This window comes from Elephantulus edwardii, unplaced genomic scaffold, assembly GCF_000299155.1.
Source record: "Elephantulus edwardii isolate Elephantulus edwardi_28Jun2011 unplaced genomic scaffold, EleEdw1.0 scaffold00158, whole genome shotgun sequence".
Lineage (NCBI taxonomy): Eukaryota > Metazoa > Chordata > Mammalia > Macroscelidea > Macroscelididae > Elephantulus > Elephantulus edwardii.
The window spans coordinates 1,244,912-1,265,034 of NW_006399908.1; the positions used below are offsets into that span (position 1 = coordinate 1,244,912).

The 20,123-nt window shown below is 37.6% G+C and overlaps 1 protein-coding gene across 1 annotated transcript in view; it reads right to left on the reverse strand.

Moving 5' to 3' along the window:
* ATR (ataxia telangiectasia and Rad3 related) overlaps positions 1-20,123 on the reverse strand; it is a 161,723-nt gene that overhangs the window by 19,208 nt on the left and 122,392 nt on the right. Inside the window, exons 36-41 of the mRNA XM_006895105.1 lie at positions 19,614-19,756; positions 13,782-13,879; positions 11,065-11,297; positions 8,861-8,995; positions 4,630-4,830; positions 2,338-2,481 (exon numbers count right to left, since the gene is read on the reverse strand). Of these exons, the coding sequence (XP_006895167.1) occupies positions 2,338-2,481; positions 4,630-4,830; positions 8,861-8,995; positions 11,065-11,297; positions 13,782-13,879; positions 19,614-19,756 (954 nt within the window). The remainder of the gene's footprint in view (positions 1-2,337; positions 2,482-4,629; positions 4,831-8,860; positions 8,996-11,064; positions 11,298-13,781; positions 13,880-19,613; positions 19,757-20,123) is intronic.

Here is a 20,123-nt window from a genome sequence, read left to right on the forward strand (position 1 = left end):
TCCCCTTGCCCTGCTTGTACAACAGCCTCTAGATCTAGGTATATGTTTCACATGAGCACAGTTAAATGTTTGGTTATTCCCATTCTTTTCGATGTTAGCCAGAATTTGTTATGATTCAGACAGTCAAATGCCTTTGCACAGTCTAACTAAGTATAATTAGATATTCTTCTGGCTTTGTTGACTTTCAGACAGAATCTATCTGACATCAGCATATCCCTGGTGCCTTGGCCTCTTCTAAATCCTACTTGAACTTCTGGCAGTTACATGTCTATGTACTATTCCAGTCGGTTTATCAGTATCTTCGGCATTATTTTGGCTCCATGTTATATTAATGAAATTGCTAGATAATTCCCACATTTTGTGGGATCACCACCTTGGCAATGGGAACAAATATAAAACTCTTCTAGTCAGTTGGCGAGGTAGCTATCTTAAAAATTTTCTGGGATAGATTGGTGAGCACGTCCAGGGCTGCATCTCTTATTTGAAATATGCCAACAGGTATCCCATTGATTCGTGGGGACTTATTTTTCCCCCCGATGCCTTCAGTGCAGCTTTACGGTTTTCCTTCATTACCACTGGCTCTTGTTTATATGGTACTGCTTAAACTCTTTTATTGTCAGTTCCTTTTTATATAGTGACTGTGTTTTCCCTCTATCTTCCTTTGATGTTTCTTGGATTATTTAAGATTTTGTCCACAGCATCCTTCAATAACGCAAGTCAGGGCTTGAATTTGTTTTTCCTTTCTTTCCGTTTAGGAAATACTAATAGAGCTGTTTCCTTTTTATTTTTCAATTCCAGTCCTCTGCATATTCCATTATAATACTTTGTCTTCTCAAGCTGCCCTTTTAAATCTTCTGTTCAATTCTTTTACTTCAGCATTTTCCTCCTTTGTTTAGGATTTTTAATGCTCTAGTGTAATTTTCTGTGTCTCTTCTGACATCCATTTAGGTTTTTCTTTCTCCTCTGCCTCTGTAATTATAATTTGCACTCTATTTATCAAGGATGATATCCTTGATGTCATCTCACAACTCATCTGATCTTTTACCATTGGTGTTCAATATTTCACATCTATTTTTAAGATGATTTTTAAATTCAGGTGGGATAGACTCAAGATCATACTCTGCTTCTCATGGACACGATTTTCTTCAGCCTTAACCTGACCTTGCTTATGACTAAATGACGGTCTGTTCTACAGTCTGTATGTGGTGACTAGAATGCCAAAGCTGGAAACGGTGAATGGTAGTTGGAAAGTACAGACTTGATGAAAGAAAAGTGGCCAGAAATACAATGATTGAATTTTATACGTTCAATTATTTACTCATTGCAAATATCTTTTACAGAAAACATGAACGATAACTTTGCATATGAACCTCACCTGAAGGACTGTTAAGGATTCAGAATTACTACAATGGTAGAAAGAACGGTTGGCGAATGATTGCTGTGAGTTATACATAACTCAATGGCACCATCAGTGGTTAATGTCCTGCTGATCTAAATGCCACACACCTGAGGTAGTTCAAATCCACCAGTGACTCTGCAGGAGACAGATGGGCAGTCAGTCTCCTCACAGCAATTTTATAACCTTGGAAACCCAATGAGGGTCATTTAGGAGCTGGTTCCAAAGCAATGAGCTGAGTGAACTATAAGAAGCAGTTCATCTGTCACAGTCTACTTTATTTATCATGGGGACCAGAGGGCTGACAGATGCTAAGGATTTATTAATGTCTGACCACAGAATAACTGATCTTTTAAAATTTGTGAATTTGTAATTACCTTTCTGTTTTAGTGACTATTTGTTTATTTATTTTAAATTGTTGTAGTGTGCCATTGAGTCAGATCCAACTGGCACAGGAGAAGACTGCTCATGCCTCTCCAACAGAGCACCTAGTGGACTCGAACCATGTCCCTTCAGGACTGCCACTACGCCACCAGAGCTCCTATAATCACCTTTTAATGAAATTTCTCAGACCATTTCTGAGCAGAAATCAAGCAAATCCTCACCTAAACTAAAAGATACCAATGGCGACTTTTAATAATGAATTAATTAAAAGAATATAACTTCTTTTTCCTAATATCAAAACATAAAACCTAAGTAAATCTGAAAAATGGAAAAGCAAATTATAACTTTAATATTAAATAGAAAACATTTTATGCTTTATACATTTTTCTTATTAAAAGCTTTTCTTTAAAATTCTGAGAAAATAAAAAAACCAAACTCCAGCATATTTCTCTTCATTCAAGATTTATACACTGAAAAGTCCATATCACATTGATAAGTAAATTTTTTATCTTCAAACAAAGTCATCTCCCAATCTTAAAACAAAGTCATTTCCAAACCTTATTAATCAAGGAGTTAAATTCCATCAGTCTACAGTCCTTCCTCAGGTCATCTTTTGGCTTACACATCATGATGTACAGCTTTCCATCTGATCCTTTCAAAGATATTTTCTTTGGTTTTTGTAGAGAAGCAAGAATTTCGACCTAAGTATAATAAATTATACATAATTAAATGACGACTTTTAAAATGCCTAAATTTTATCAATATTGGCTTACTTTGGTAACTAAAGATCATTACAATTACCTATATTATATGGTAAATTTGTTGAACTATTTATTTTCTCTTAATAAGTTATAACCTATGGAAAAAACTGGTTGCTGCTCACAGAGATTCACTTTCACTTAATATGAATGGCTATCAAATAAAAAGATCACTTCATCAACAATACAATTGCTTACATATTCAAATTTACAGCCCCTTTCAGTGCAATCATAACGCTTAAAAGAGTTTTGAAATGTCCTGTGTTTTCAGTGACTCAGGCACTATCTTAAAATATTTTTAACATTAAAAAGTGCTTATCACTCAAAATTAATTTGATTTTGGGAGAAGGTAAATCTGCTAATCACAAATTTACATAATGAGGGGAAATGGAGGAACATCACAAAGACACAAAGAGCCACTTAAAGTAGCAGGATCGATTTCATCATGTAACTTGGGAAGTGGTTCTGAATGTCATCAAGCATATATTTTGAGCTATAGAAATACTGCTAAAATGTGTTGTTGTTGTTGTGTACTGTCAAGTTAGAATTGATTTATATCCTCCAGCAGATTTTCAGAGACAAGAAATCACACAGAAGGAGTCCATCTTTTTCTCTGATGGAGCTGCTGGTGGATTTGAACCATGTGCCTTTCAGATGGCAGTACAACTCTTTACTGCTAAGCCACCAAAGCTTTCTTTTTTGAAATAACAGAGCTTTAAAAAATATTTGGTTACAAGAGCTCTTGTACTACTGTTGTTGATTACACTTGAGTTGAGCACGACTCATAGTGACTCTATGAACAAAAGACCTAATGCCTTTCCACATCTGTCATCATTTCACCAAGTTCATAGAGCTTCCAGAGGCATGTGGTTTAGGAAGTGGATGCTACTCCTGCTTCCAAACCTGTTTTAAAACTGGGAGCTCCACCAAAGACAGGCCACATTGGGAAGCCATTCTGGTATTTGATACCCCAATGGCACAAGGTTCAGCATCACCACAACCCAGGTTTCTTCATACTGTACATTGACAGTGATGTACAAAGTGGAAGAATGTTCCTCCAGATATAACAGCACCAGTTCCACTAGCAGTGGTTGTACATTCATAGACACAGTTAATACTTCCAGTTTTTCATTGTTTTTGTTCAGACATTCCTCTAGGTCGTATAGCCCTGGTGTACAAGTTGCCATACCCTGGTCACTTGTGGTTGCTGTGAGGCTGAACACTGACAATGATGTGTCAAATGCATTAATGGTTTGCTACCCAATGTGGCCAGAGAGTGGGGTGGAGCTCCAAATTAAAACAAGCGTGGGAGGAGGAGTTGCATCCACTTCCATAATAGCTTGCCTCCAGAAACCCTATGAACCTGGAGAGAGGATGAAAGGCACCCAAGCATCGAGGACTCTCCTTCATAGGGTCGCTATGACTTGCCTGTGATTCAACGGCACTTAACAACAACAACAACAACAACAACTGTTAAATTGGATCTGACTGGTACAGGAGATTGCCCTTCCTTTTCCAGCAGAGCACCTGGTAGATTTAAACCATGGGCCTCTGAGATTGCAGTGCAGCTTCTTGCTACTAGGCCACCAGAGTTCCCCACAGTTAATACTTTTTAAAAAATAAAATTCTTCATAGCTAATTTTCACTTTTCACAAAAAACAAATAAAACATTGTAGTGTATTCTCATCTCCATTTTCAAGACAAGAAAAGATGATAAAATAAGACTGCACATGTACCTGTAAATGTGATCCTGTCCAGGAACAAGTGATTTCTCCTCTAATGTTAATTACCACAGTAAGGCAGATACTAAACTTACTCACTAAGACTGAGTAACTGAATTAAAAGAGTTATCGAAAGAGCAGAAATGACAAAGACACACATCAAAAACTGCCAGGGACTGAAGGCAGTAACCAGAAGATAGAATAAAGACTCACTGAAAGAATTCTCATGGCTCAGACCCTGATTTACACTTTTAAACACCATAATCGTGAGAAAACCAATTTCTGTTCTTTAAAGCCACCACATATGACTCTTACAGGAGTAATATGTTACTAAGACATATGGCTATAATCTTATAAAACTCAAGCTTACCACATCATCAAAGCCTGCAATGTAGGCCCAGTGTCCAGGAAACGGCTCATGGTTCGCATGTGTGCCCAGAATTGATGGAAGGGTAGGTATCATAACTGACTGCAAAGGAATGAGGATTTCACTAAATGTTGCTTCTTCTACCAGCTTTTTAAGCATTTTAAAATGAGTGCTCATACTTAATGTAGAACTGCTTCCATCAGCCTGAAAAAGAACAGCAAAAAATAATAATACATTTTAATTTAACTGCGTTTACCTTTAATTATGAACTTTGGTAAATGTCGATAGTTACAGAAAGGCTTCAGGTCTTTTGTTCATAGGGTCGCTATGAGTCAACTCAAAGGCAATCAACAGCAACAACCTTTAATTATAGGATTCTTAAGCTCAAAAAAAAATTTACTTATATCTCAAATAAAACTGTTCAGCAGTTTTCTATACGTCTCTTTTTCACTTTTTTATATTCTTCTTTATTAGTAAAAGTAACAAGAAACGATTATTTCATGGCTAAAGGAGGCAAAGGTCTGTAATTTATTGTTAAACTCAAAAGTCACTGTCCCTGAGCTGGAAACAAATTCTATTTGACCCTCTGGCCAGTTTTCAGAGGCTGTAAATTGCCTGGGAGGAGACCATCAGGAGACCGTTGGTCCTTCTCAGGAGCAGCTGATCTACTCAAACGTCTCAAGAGGCGCCACCTTTCGGTTAGCAATAGAACTCTCTATAGTCTCCAGAGCACCAGCTCTTTCCACAATAGATGCTGGTGAATACTACTGCATCAGAACTGACTCACAGCTGACTCTCCACTGGGTTTTCACAGGCATTGAAATCACTCGGGAGGAGACTGCCCATCTTTCTCCTGTATGGCATTAAATCTCATTTTCCATCAAAACTATACCTGAACTTACCACTTTAATGTAAAGATAAATAATGTGTTGATTATGGTATAAGATTGTCCCCAAAATTGATACTAAAATACAAAGCATGCTGTGAGGTGCTATCGAGTTAAATATGACTCACAGTGACCATATGAACAAAAAATGTGAACCTGCTCCCCAATTAATTTAGAGAGGTCTCTGACTAGAACTTTTCAAGTATAATATATCTCCTGCTCTCCTGTCTGCTGGTAGCAAGTATACTGTTTATGGATCCAAGTAAGATAAAGTTGTTGACAGTTTAAATCTTTTCTCCATCTATCATGATGTTGCCTATCTGCCCAGTGATGAGGATTTTTGTTTGACGCAAAGATGCAATTCATATGGAAGGCTGCTGTGTTTAACATTCTGCAAAAATGCTTCAAGTCCTCCTCACTTTCAGCAAGCAAGGTTGTGTCACCTGCGTAACGATGGTTACTGATGAGGCTTTCTCCAATACTGATGCCACATTTTTCTCCACAAAGTATAGTTTCTTGAATAATCTAGTCAGCATACTGATCAAGGACACAACCCTGATGCACATCTTCCCTAATTTTAAACCATGCGGTGTTTCTTTGCTGTGTTTGCACAACAGCTTCTTTATCTAGGTATACTTCTGCATGAGCATAATTACGTTCAGGAATTCCCATTCTTCTCCATGATAGCTGTAATTTCTTAGGATCCTCAAAATCAAATGCCTTTGCATAATTAATAAAACACAAATAGACATTCTTCTGGTATTCTCTGCTTTCAGCCAGGATCTATCTGATTTCAGCAACAACTGGTTCCACAGTCCCTTCTAAACCCAACTTGAGCTTCTGGCAGTTCTCTGTTCTACCTTCAGCATTATTTTGGTTGTATGTGATATTAATCAAATTGTTTGGTAATTTCCACATTCTGTTGGATCACCTTTTTTTGGAAGTTGGAACAAATATGGATCTCTTCCAGTCAGTATATTCACCTTTAAAAATGGTGTAAAAAATCTGAAACCTTTAGTTGGTCACCAGGGTGCCAGATAAAAACCCTGAAATTCCATATATGTAAAGGACCGAGAACAGTACCAGGGCTTAGTAAATGTTAGCAGTCATCATCTCTGTGTATTGGATAAGTCAAGTGCATCAGATAACAAATATGAATGGATTAGGAAGCTCTGGTATATTTACACAATGGAATACTACACAGCACTAAAAAACAAGGAACTTACAAAGTATTATACAAAATGGGTGACCTTGGAGGACACTACTGAGTAAAATATCTCAGTTACAAAAGGACAAATACTGCATAATGCCTCTGTTACAAAACAAGACTGACATGAGGGCTGGGGGAAAACTAAGAAAAGAGGTGATAAATAATGTACATTGACTACAACTAATGTATTCTAATGCATGTTAGAAAATGGAAGACTTAGGAAACACAAGGCTGCATAAAGAAAAGTGCATTGTTCAGTTTGGCTTCTGGCTTCCTTTAGTTTGAATAACATTTGTGTCTACCCTAGTTCAGTACAGATGCCACCTCTGCAGCTGGAACAGAGTGGTGGTGGCAACGTTTCTAGAATGTAAAGGAAAAAAACCCATATCCATGTGCCTTTTCAAAGCCGACAGAGATTCTGTAAAGCATCTTTGGTTCTTTCAGAGTTTGTGTGGTAAGGAGTGGTGTGTAGATGATGCTGTAGTTTTTTATATTTTTTGTTTAAAAATACCAGCCACCAGTTCTTTTTCATTTAAGGTTGAGACATTTCATTTAATGGCAGCTGAAGGACCATTTCCAGTTGGGAAAATCCACTGACATCTGTGGTAACCTTCATTTTGATGAAAAGTTTGTGCTAGTAATTTAACACTCAATGGGGGGGAAAAAAGAGCACCATTTAAAAAAAAAAATAATGTATTTAAAGTAAAAGTACAGAGAAAAACGTAAGTGTGTGTGTGTGTGTGTGTGTGTGTGTGTGTGTGTGTATCTCTATATATCTCAGGCTTTGTTTTGAATGGAACACCCCCAACTCCTCAATGTAAAGATCTTGTGCTATAACTTTTAAAGCCATACAAATAAGAGTGCTAAACTGCGGACTTAGGTAGATGTGTAAATATTTTTTAATCAGTATTACCTGGAAAATAAAATATTAATAGCCACACAAAAAATGTACACTGCATTTAAATTGATGAGGGAAAGAATTGGCTAAAAGAAATACATGATTAGATATTATTTGCATGACAGCAGTCTAGAATAAGAGATGCAGAAAGAATCTTATTACAGAGAAAAGCAAATTGGGGAGGGGTAGGGAGGAAAGTGTGCAACAATGAATGAATGGAAATCCAAGTGTTCTGTAAACTTTTGTTAAAATATCAATAAAATTATTTTTAAAAAAGAAGACAAATACAATTAACAGACACTGAAAAAGCAAGCCAATTACTGTCTCTAGGTATTTCATGGTGAAAGAAGAGGAGGAATACGGCAGACTGGATTTTTCTTACCTATTAAGTTAACAGAATGAATATTTTACAAATAAAATTTTATCTACTCATAGAAATTCTTTTTTCTCCCCACTTGCTTGCCTGTATGCTGTCCTCTTTCACTTTTGTCCCACACTTTCTTCAATTCTCACTCCTGTAAGAATGCTACATTTTAGACATGGTCTACAGAGAAAGGGAGCTATCACTCTGGATAATAACCATCTGCTCGGTGCCCTGAAGGACTCTTCATTTGTGTTTCCTCTGCACAGAGCTGGCCCCCTAATAGTCACTGAAACATACATTGAAAGAATGAAAGCCAAAACCCAATTTTTCTCTCATATAAGTTTTGAAAGTTTGAAGATACGCTAGAAAATGCTATAGCAACAACTTTAAATAGCTTTGAGTAATAGATATATGTACATACACATACACAGCTCACTCACTCATACAAAAATAAATATATATACTTACAGCATATTTCATATCCTCTAATAAAAGTAATTTCTCATAAAAGAGAGAGCATTTACTATCAGAGAATATCATATTATAAAGGCCTCTGAAAATTTACAGACTATTTGAGAGAGGGATGTATTCTTGAAAGTAGCTTTACTGGAGTTGTTGTTGTTGATTTGCATCCAGTCAAGCAAAACTCATAGCAACCTGCACATATTTAAAGCATACAATTGGAAAAGCTTTAATATATGTGATTTTATATATTTACACATATATATATGTGTGTGTGTGTGTGTGTGTATATATATATATATAAAATAATTTATATTGAATTGATTACATGAAGGAAAACTAGTGGAAAAGATAGAAAAATTCTGGAAATAATGTCCACCACTGAACTACAAGCAGTAAGGTTTATGATCATACCGGTTTATTGCACAATTCCAGCAGCTTATCTGTTAGCCGAGTGGCGTCTCCAACAAACTTTTCTAATGACTTTTTCATATGAGTTGCTTTCTTTAGGATTTCCTTGCATCTGTTGACACGCATGGGATAAGAAGACTGTCACAAAAAAGAAAGAAATTATGTTTTAAACATGATTTTAGAAACAAAACTTTTTGATTGATATAGATCAACTTAAAGAGTATTGATGAAGACAATACATATTGATGCAAATTTCCTGGAAATCAATTCTGTACTGAGTGTTCAAATCCTGGGTGAGACCCAACCTCCCCCCAAAAAAGAGCCACAAAGAAATGTTACACTTTAATGAATTCTCTTTTAAGATTCTACACTTAGAAGGAAAAATCAGAAGTGAGAATAAACAGATACATTTTGATATATTAGAATAGTAACAATAAAACGACTTAAATATTCAAAAAGTAAAATATAGATGGGTAACTATTACAGTTTCTAAAATGAGTCTTGAAACTATTTAATATATAGGAATATTCTTATGGAATCACTGTTAAGTGAAAAATTTAAAATTATTTTTATAATGCAAATTTAAGGGAGCCCTGGCAAGAAGCTGTGCTGCCATCCTGAAGGCACGTGGGTGGATTCCACCAGCTGCTCTGTGTGAGGACAGGCCACCTCCTCCCAGGTGATTAACTGCCTCTCAAAACCCACTGGAGGGTCAGCTATGAGTCAGTTCAAACTCAACAGTACATAACAACATCATGCAAATTTAGTGTTAAAATAGGCATACAAAATGTACAAAGGAAACAAAGAACATGTACAAAGGAAAATCACATCAAAATGATACTGAATGTTAGAAAATGTGAATTTTCATTTTCCTCTACATATCTGTTCTTAAATATTAAGATACCTATTTTGACTCACGCACTTTTAACTTGTTAGTTAAATTTGTATCTTCTAGGCTGCAACACTTCCATGATACATCTTCGAGGATATGAACATGTATGGCTAAGCACAATTGATAACAGTGCATCTAAATTCCAAAATCAATCTCCAGAATAGTCTATGTATTTCCTACTGCCAAAGGGGCCCTTTAGAGTAGTGAGAGAAGACATTCACCCTGAAACCCACAGCGTCCCTTTTCAGCAGGAAGTAGCTAAGAGAATACATCATTCCCTTTTTCTTATGAATCAGGGTGAAGTCTCTCTCAGGGAGGAGTGATAGGGAATGGCAAGGGACACACTGACAAAGGAGATTAATCAGAACTGGCTTTGACAAGCACTGTGGCAATTGGACAATTAAAACAGACATTGGGGGTGGGGGAAAGAAGAACGAACTGGGGAGGAGGGTGGAGAAAACAGTGCAACAATGAATGAATGAAACCCCCCAAAAAAAATATTAAGATACCTAGTATATCAGAATAATTATGGTTGTGTACTGCTGAGCTGGATCAGACCCATAGCTGACCCTCTGGCAGGTTTTCAGAGGCAGTAAACAGTAAATCACATGGGAGGAGATTGCTCATCGTTCTGTGGCATTTGAACTGCGTGCCGTTAGGATTGTATCATGGCTTCTTACCATTATGCCACCAATTACTGGTTGAATACATTGCTGTTGTGTACCACAGAGTTGGAACCAACTCATAGTGAACCCTCCAGCAGATTTTCAATGGCATTTAATTGCATGGGAGGAGACTGCTCATTCTTTTCTACATACAGTGGGTGGCCTCAAATCGCACACCTTCAGGATTGCAGCACAGCTTCTTGCCACTTGGCCACCATGTGATTAACTGCCTCTGAAAATCCACCAGAGGGTCAGCTATGGGTTGGTTCTGACTCTACAGTACACAACAAGCTTTAATACATTAAGCATCTTATCAATTCCCACTAACTACGTGTTACAAGTTTTTTCTAACAATAACAGTTTGTACAAAATGGATTATAATACTTGAAAATAATTAAGTTAAAATTTTATAAGAAGTGCTAACAGATTGCTAGCCTTCATCATAAGAAAACACAAGCTTCAACACACTATTTTATTTGATACGGTAAATATCTCTGAATACTATACTTCTGTTTCAAAAGTATTTAAAATTGATATGCTAGTATTATTCTGATGTAAGAGAAAAAATCCTGGACATTATCATTCTATCAATCTATCATTAAAATCCAATAACCAGTGTTATGGAAAATAGGAAAAGGTTAATACATTACCTTTGATACAGCTGTCATCATCCACATCGCTTGTTGAGGATAGGCCAGAAACACTTTGGCTATAATTTCCATCAAGACTATAAAAACTTCATCGTGAGAATGACAAATTCGGGATATTAACTGAGAAAAAGCAGTCAAAAACTGATATGGAGCTAAATAATCTGTGTGCTCGGTGATCACTTTGTTTATTTTAGCCAAGTCATTTCTCATTTGTACACGATCAGAACGGCCAGCTAGAGGAAAGAAAACGATCAGAATGTAAAAAGAATCAATAAAATATATAGAGGGAAAAATTATCACTTCATTTCCTACAATGTTGTTGTTGTTATGTGCCGTCGAGTTGCTTGCGACTCAGCGACCCTATGTACAACAGGCCTAAACTCCGCTCTGTCCTGTGCCAATCGCACTGTCTCTGACACTCCCATCCCAATTATCCCAGTCACTGAATCAATCCACCTCATAGAGGGCCTTCCTCTCCTGCGCTGTCCCTCCACCCTCCCAAGCATGATGTCCCTCTCCAAGGACCGGACTCTCCTCACAACATGTCCAAAGTATGTTAGACGGAGCCTCAGAATCCTTGCCTCCAAGGAGTCACCCGGTTTAAACCTTTCCAGGATGAATCTGTTTTCCTAGCAGTCCATGGCACTTTCCTACAATAACTTTGTTTTTTAAAAAGCTATGGATTATATGGGCACATGTTCATGTCCAAAGATAGACTACGCATTATTAAGACCCACATTGCATTCCCCAAAAAGATATTCTGAAATTTTAACTCCTGTACAAGTCAAAGGAACCTTGGTGGCACAATGACTAAAGCGCTTGGTTGCAAGTGGTGAATCTGAACCACCACATTAGTATGGCCTTGGATTAGTAGAACAATACAATTTTATAAAAACTATGTCACAAATGAGCAGTAGCAAGAAGCTCTCCTGCAATCCCGAAGGCATGTGGTTCAAATCCACCCGCTGCTCTATGGGAGAAGGATGGGCAATCTCCTCCTGTGTGAAGATTAACTGTCGGAGGTCAGTTACAGGGCAGATCTGACTCAAGCCACACAACAACAACATTCTGTTTTCTAGGGTTAACAATGAATCTTCGTTTTCTTGATACTTATGAATATAATTCTGCTTGTAGAGAGGTTCCCTTTTGTTGTATTACTGAGATCACAGTACAGAATATAGGACGCCCTCAACTTACTGAATTCTAAGTGGTATCTAAGTACAGACACAGAGACCTAAACATAGAGGAAGAAATTACTTGAGAATGTCACAGGTATACTAAGAAGTGCCTGAACAGATAACAAGAATGGCCCTCCCCTAAGCCCAGAGGCAATGTCTTGATAAAATTTTCTGGCCTCTAAAACTGGGATATAACAAACTGTTTTTAAAAACTATCCACTATTGTTTTTGCAGTGTGGGTATTAATAAAAAAAAATTACGGTAACTTAAAAATTCAAAGGGGTTCACTTTGAACAGAAACAACTAGAATAAGTCCTTATCCTTTGTAATTTTTTTGTAAATTATTTGTTTTAAATTAGTATTCTTCAGTACATGTTGAGTTCACCAAGGAACTAGCTGATTATCATTTGCTGTTTTCTAGCACTGTTATAACAGAGACACCACAGAAATGCATTCTCTTACAGTTTAGGAGGCTGAAGGCCAACTTCAGAGAGCCAACTGTAAGGAAACTCTGTGTCTGATGTGGAGGATGTGTTTCCTTCAGCATCTGCAGGTCCTGAAGACCTCTATGTGTCCTGGTTTTCTTTGGTACCAAGGAACTTCCTGTGGCAGAGGACCAGGACCGAAAGGAACTGATCCATCCAGGCGATTTCTTTCTTGGTGGTACTAAGCCCCTAGCCATTGCCATACTTTTCTCTCCTTTGATCTCTAGTGAAACGGAAAGTTATTATTGGGCATTTTTGTTGTTGTTCTTGTTATGTGCGGTCATGTACAATTCATAGCAACCCTATGAATTAACAGATCTGGACCCTATCCTATGCTGTGCCATCCTCCCTATCTCTGACACATTCGAGCCCACTGTGGCAGTCATTGTGTCCATCCACTTGGTCAAGGGTCTTCCTCTATTTCACTATCCCTTCACCCTTCCAAGCGTGATGTCCCTCTCCAAGGAACAGTCTCTCCTAGCAACACATCCAGAGTATGGGAGGCAAAGCTTTGACTTCAAAGAGCACCCTGGCTACGCCTTGTCCAAGACACATCTGTTTGTTCTCTTGGCCATCCATCTGATATTCAATACTCTTCTCCAAGACCACAGCTCGGAGGCATCAATTATTCCACTGTCATTCACACCCTAGGGACATTCCTTCAAACCCAATTAGAGTTGTGAAGAATTTATAACTGTTTGGTTTTTAGATCATGAAGGATCATTACATAGCTTTTATATGATATCATTACATAAATATATTTTGGGAAGACATAGTTCAATCCTTGGCAGTTGAAATCCCTGAGCTACATATATTTAATAAGCCTGTTTGGTTTATCTTTATTCTATTAAGTTTTATAAAATCTCAATCATATAAAACTCATTCCCACTCTTTAAAAGTTTATATGTCGTCAAAAACAAGGATATAAACTTTGTAAGTAAATCAGTATGAAATGAAAATTTTATTTTAAAAAAGAAAGTCAGGATGTCAAGCCAAATCAGCATTTATACTTATTAATAGTCTCTTAGAATTTTTGCATTTTTAAAAGTGGTACCTTTTTCCCATTCAAATGCTTTAGCACCAAAATCCAGCCATAATGACAACATTCGAGGCATTGACTGATAAATGAACTGATTTCCATACTGGAGAGATCTACAATTATATAGAAAAGAAGTATTATCAGCAGCACATCGGTTTTTTTGAATGTTACATAAACTAAAATTTAAGAATTTAAACTACCACTTTGGCTATACAAAGCCTTGTGACAAAAATTATATTATCATTCTTCTTTCCTAGTAGATGAAGTACCTTTGACTGTTAGCCTACTTATGTCACTGTATTACTAAGTTCTATGTCACCTAAACAAAAATAATACAAATTTTCACTAGAAAGTTCTATTAATAGCTCTATTCTACATGATGAGGAGAGCTGCTGTAAGTATCAACTAGACAGCACACAACTGCAAAGGAGTATGAGAAAATCATGTGAGACATAGCACTGCAACATGTAAAATTTCGTTACATTACATTTCCCTCACTGAGTTTGCAAAGTCTATGTTTAAAAGTCATGGAATGGTGGAGTTCTTTGAAGTTCATCTATTTATTTATTTGAAGAGATTGAGATTGTTCATAGCTTTAGTTTGCTTGGCTCCACAGTCAACACTCTTGGCACCAGTAGCCAGGAAATTAAAAGACGTATTAATAGCCATGGGAAAGTCTGCTGTTAGGGACTTCTCTAAAGTACTTAAGAGCAATGGTGCCTCTCTGGAGAACAAGGTGCATCTGATACAGGCCATGGTCTTTGTGATCACTTGTTATGCATCAGAGAGTTGGACAATGACTAAGGAGGACAGAAGGAGAATTTACGCCTTTGAGCTGTGGTGCTGGGGAAGAGTACTAAGGGTACCATGGACTGCTAGGAAAACAAACAGATTCATCCTGGAAAGGGTTAAACCGGGCAGCTCCTTGGAGACCAGAATTCTGAGGCTCCGTCTAACATACTTTGGACATGTTGTAAGGAGAGACCAGTCCTTGGAGAAGGACATCATGCTTGGGAGGGTGGAGGGACGGCGTAGAAGGGGAAGACCCTCTATGAGGTGGATTGATTCAGTGACTGGGGTAATGGGGATGGGTGTATTGGAGACGGTGAGATTGGCACAGGACAGAGCAGAGTCTAGGGCTGTTGTACATAGGGTTGCTATGAGCTGCAAGGGACTCGACGGCACATAACAACAACATTTTCTTCAATGATCTTCACATTGCCAAAAGCCATGGGCAATTTCTGGTTTAATCTTTCTGAAGCATTTGAGAATAGTAATGATTCGTTCTTTCCTGAACATTTCTTCCTCCTTTTCCACCTTTCTGTTTTCTCTCAGTTTTCAATGAGAGCTGCTCTCCTTGCCATCTTAAAGCTGGTTTATTTCCTTTATCTCCTGATTCAACCCTGATCTTCGAAACCATTTTATACTATGTGAATTTTCTACACATCTGGACTTAATGTTCTCCTTACAAGAGAAGAGATGCTTAAAGTTAGATAATTCTGTGCTATGTCAGAAATCCACAAGGCTGTCCTTCCTGCTAGAAGATCTCCATGCAGATACCCCCTAAGTACCACAGATTTGTCTAAATTCCACTCAAATATTCCCTGGTCACATTTGCTCCTCTTGTATTTTTTGCAAACACATACACAACCTATTTTATGGATTAGGTAGTATGTTGTTGGTTGCCTTCAAATTGAGCACGACTCATAGCAACGCTATGAACAAAAGGCATGAAACCTCTCTACAACTACTGACACTTATCAAAGTTCACAGTTTCCGGAGGCATGTTGTTTAGGGAGTGGATGCCACTCCTGCTTCCACATAGGTATATAAATGCACACTTATTTATCATTTGCTCTCATGATCACAGCATCTGTCTTTCAGTTTGCTATACTGGATTAACTTCCAGGAATGCTATGATGCTGGAAATTTTTCAGTGTTGGCCAATTCTTTTAGGCACAGTGACTTTGTGTATTCCTTCTACCATCTTTTAATGCTTCCTGGATTATTCAAGATTTTACCTATAGAATCTTTCAGTATTGTAACTCAAGGCTTGAATATGTTTTTCAGTTCTTTCAGCTTGAGATATGCCAACCAAGTTCTTTCCTTTTTATTCTACAGCTCCAGTACTTTGCACCCTGTTATAATACTTTGTCTTCTCAAGCTTCCTTCTTGAATCTTCTCTTCATCTCTATTACTTCTTCATTTTTTGAATTCTCAATAATCTAGTGCAATTTTTATAGTCTCTTCTTTCAGGGTCATCTCTTCTGGTCTTTCTTTTTCCTCTGTCTTTGTAAGAAGCTTTGGCTCTCTTCGTGGATTATATATATTTGATATCATCCCATAACCCATCTGTTCTTCAATCATTTGCTTTCAAAGCCTCAAATCTATCCTGGAGATGATTTTTAAATTGAGGTGAAACAGATTCAAGATCGTATTTTGGTTCTTATGAGCTTGTTTAAATTTGCTTTAGTTTCAATTTGAACTTGTAATACATGAGTTACTTAATGGTTTTTTTCCAGGATCACACCTGACTGGTTTTGACAGCTGATATCAAGCTTTTCCAACATTTTCTTTCACAGATATAGTCAGCCTTATTACTATGAAGCTCATCAAGTGAGACTCATGTGTAAAACCACATTTGTGGTTTTAAAAATTGAAACAGATGAGGGAAAGAATAATTTAAAAGCGATGTATGATAGGGTATTATGGTTATCACAAGAGTCCACAATTATGGTTGCATAGTGGAGTGTACTTGGGGCGGTGGGAGGGGTGTGGGCAATTGTATATCAAAGAAAGATTTTGTTCTTTCACTTTTCAAAGAGAGGAGTGAACTGGGGCAGGGGGGAGGGCTGGGCAGGGAGAAAAGCGCAACAATGAATGGAAATTCAACATCTCTGTAAATGTTCATTAAGATTATTAAAATAAAATCTAAAAAAAATGTCTTTGTGATGAATATATGTGATGAACATACTGAAATGAACCATTCTATGTTCAGTCTCATTTCTATCACCAAGACCATTCTTTCTTCATTGTTCCCAAATTTTGCATTCCAGTCATCCATAATTATTAATACAATGTTTCAAACAAGTTCAATTTCATGCTTAAAGTTAGAAAATTCTGTGCTATGTCAGAAATCCACAAGGCTGTCCTGCCTGCTAGAAGATCTCCATGTGGATATCCCCTAAGCACCATGTTCAAATAGCACCACGATCAAAGCATCACCATGCTCAAATACATGTTTCAAACAAGTTCAAGCTGCACTGAAGGCATTCGCAAAAAAGTAAGACCACAAGAACTCATGAAATACCAGTTTACATATTTCACCTACAGATGCAGTTCTAACATGCTGATCAGTTTATGCCAGGAAATCCACAGAACAACTACTTGGCTGACTGACTGTAAGAGATCCTAATTTGTTCCTGTTCTCAAGAAAGGTGCTCCAATGAAATGTGGAAATTATCGAGTAATATCATTAATATTACAGGAAAGCAAAATATTGCTGAAGATGATCCAGAAATGTCTACATAGTACATTTACAGAGAATGCCAGAAATTCAAGCTATATTTTTAAGAGTCTCTGGGCACCAGGGATATCATTGCTCATATCATCTTGACCCTAGTTCAAAGCAGAGAACACCAGAAGAAAGTCTGCTTGTGCTTTATTGAGTATGCAGATAATTTGACTGTGTGGATTATAACAAGGTACGGCTAATAATGAAAAGAGTAGGAATCCCAGAACACATAATTATGCTCCTAAGAAACATAAACCTAGACCAAGAAGCTGCTGTCCAAACAAAGGAAGGGAATATTGCATGGCTTAAAATCAGGAAAGGTGTGCATCAGGGATGTATTCTTTCTTTGTACCCATTCAAACTCTATGCTGAACAAATCATTCAAGAAGCTGGGTTCTGTGAAGAAGAATGCAATACGAGGATTAGAAAAAGACTCATCAACAACCTGTTTTATGCAGATGTCACACCTTGTTTGCTGAAAATGAGGACTTGAAATGCTTCCTATAGAAGATTAAAGACTACAGCTTTCCATATGGATTGCTTCTCAGACTGAAGTTGCCAACGACGACAGCTTACTTGGATCCATAATCGACAGTCAGAAGATGAGAGAAATATTGCAAAAGTCCAGCGGACAGGGCCTTAGTGCTTAAATAGTTTTGGTGCTGAATGTGGGAGCAGGAGATTTCACCTTGATCTATTCAAACAGGTACACCCACAATCCCAGAAGTCAGGCAGGCAGGGCCTGAGTACTTAAATAGCTTTAAATATAACACCTATATACCAGATCTGGAGGATACATGGACCCTCTTCTGGGAAATTACCCTACTGCGACAGCAATGACAGCAGCATGGTGCAAATCGAAGAGAAGAGGCACTAAACCACAAGAAGTCAGTCCTGCAGCAGAAGTTCAAGGAAAAGAACTTTTCCTCATTACCATTTGAGATAGAAAGCCTTCCCTAATACTAGTACCTGGAATTTGGACTTAAGACACTCCTGATCTCAAAGAGATACTGACCATAGCATAAGAGACAGTGGCAGCAGCGTGAGGTATTGGGATTCGTAGAAGTACAGAAGCCATCATATCAAGGGCTGGATAGGGGAGAGAGGTGTTGAATGGGGCAGACCGAAGTGGAAGGAGATGCTGGTGGAGCAAGGAAAGGGATGAGTCAAGGTACACATGCCAAGGGAGGGTAGCAAAACTGAATCTATTGGTTGCTTCTATAATTGGGAAATATCATCTTTCATCTGCTCCTTTCTGTAAAATGTTTGTCAGTGTTCACATACATTGTTTTACACACTATCTTCATTTACATTCACATTGTGTTTTATACAATCACTCCCATTCATTATATTTTATAAAAGAAATCTCTCCACTGTTCCTCCCAACCCCCCCGCCCCCCGCCTTGAATCCTCATATACATTTTACTAGTAATCCTGCTATTTCTACAATAATGGTCTTATACAATATTTGTCCTTACAAGACTGGGTGACTTCACTTAGCAAAGCGCTCTCCAGTCCCTCCCAAGTTATGTACTGATTTTCAAAATCATTGTTCCTTCATGCTGTGTAGTATTCCACTGTGTGGATGTACCACAATTTCTCAATCTATTTGATTGTATTTTGACATCTGGGCTCTTTCCAAGTTCTTGCAATAGTGAATAACGCTGCTATGAACACTAGTGTACAAATCTCCGTTTGTGTCTCAGTTCTAATTTTCTTGGGGTAAATTCCAAGCAGTGGAGCAGCTAGGTCATATGGAATTTCTATGTTCAGCTTTTTGAGGAAATGCCAAACTGTGAAGCAGTAAATGTTTACAGAAAGAAACTGTCCATCTTTCTCACGTAGAGTGGCTAGTAGATTTGAATTCACAATTTTTCAATTAGCACCCAAAATGTTATGTTACATACTAACCACCAGAGCTCCTTAGAGACTATGAAGGACATTTAATTTTCAGTCTATATTCTTGGTACTACTGAATTTTTGAAAAATATGCATATATTAGTTTTTATGTTAATTTTTTAAATAAGGAAAAAATTATAGAAACAAATGAGGCTGTGCTGCAATCCCTGAGGAACACAGTTCTAATCCACCAGCTACTCCATGGGAGAAGGATAGGCAATCTACTCCTGTGGGATGTACTGCCTCTGAAAACCCACAAGGGTCAGCGGTAGGTTGGTTCAAACTTGATGGCACCCAAAAACAACAATCAAAAGAATTGTTGAAGCAGTAGTAAAGCAGATAATATTCTCAATAGGCTAAAGTATCTAATAACAGTTTGATACAAAAAGAATCACTGACATTTAATCATCAAATACACCAATACTCACTCTTACCTTCCAAAATGAAGGACTATATACCGAATGAGGTCCCCTTGCTTTTCCATCTTGTTGTCTGTGACCATGGGCATCAATTTGTCATAGTATTTGGCAAGGTAAAAATGCCCATCTTCCCACTCTGGTAGGACTGCAGTCACATCCTGTGAAAGAGAATCCAATATAGTCACCTAAGGGAATATCACACTATATACCAAGAGGAGAGGTACGATGAAGGATCAAAAGCATGAGACTCCAAAAAATGAAGGAAAAAGAAAAAAGTATGAGACTTCTTTAGGGCACAGTGAGTTAAAAATCTCCTTATTGTGAAGAAAGAATACCTTATTTTTTAGAAGTGCTCCCCCTCTTTGCTAAATTTATTGACAGGATATTTACAAGAGTCCAGCAGTCAATCCACAGAAGAAAGATGGGCAGCCTTCTGCCATAAAGACTGACAGCCTCAGAAACCCAATGGAGGGTCCCTATGGGTCAGAACAGACTCAACAACAGTGGTGTATCTTGGTTTTGTTT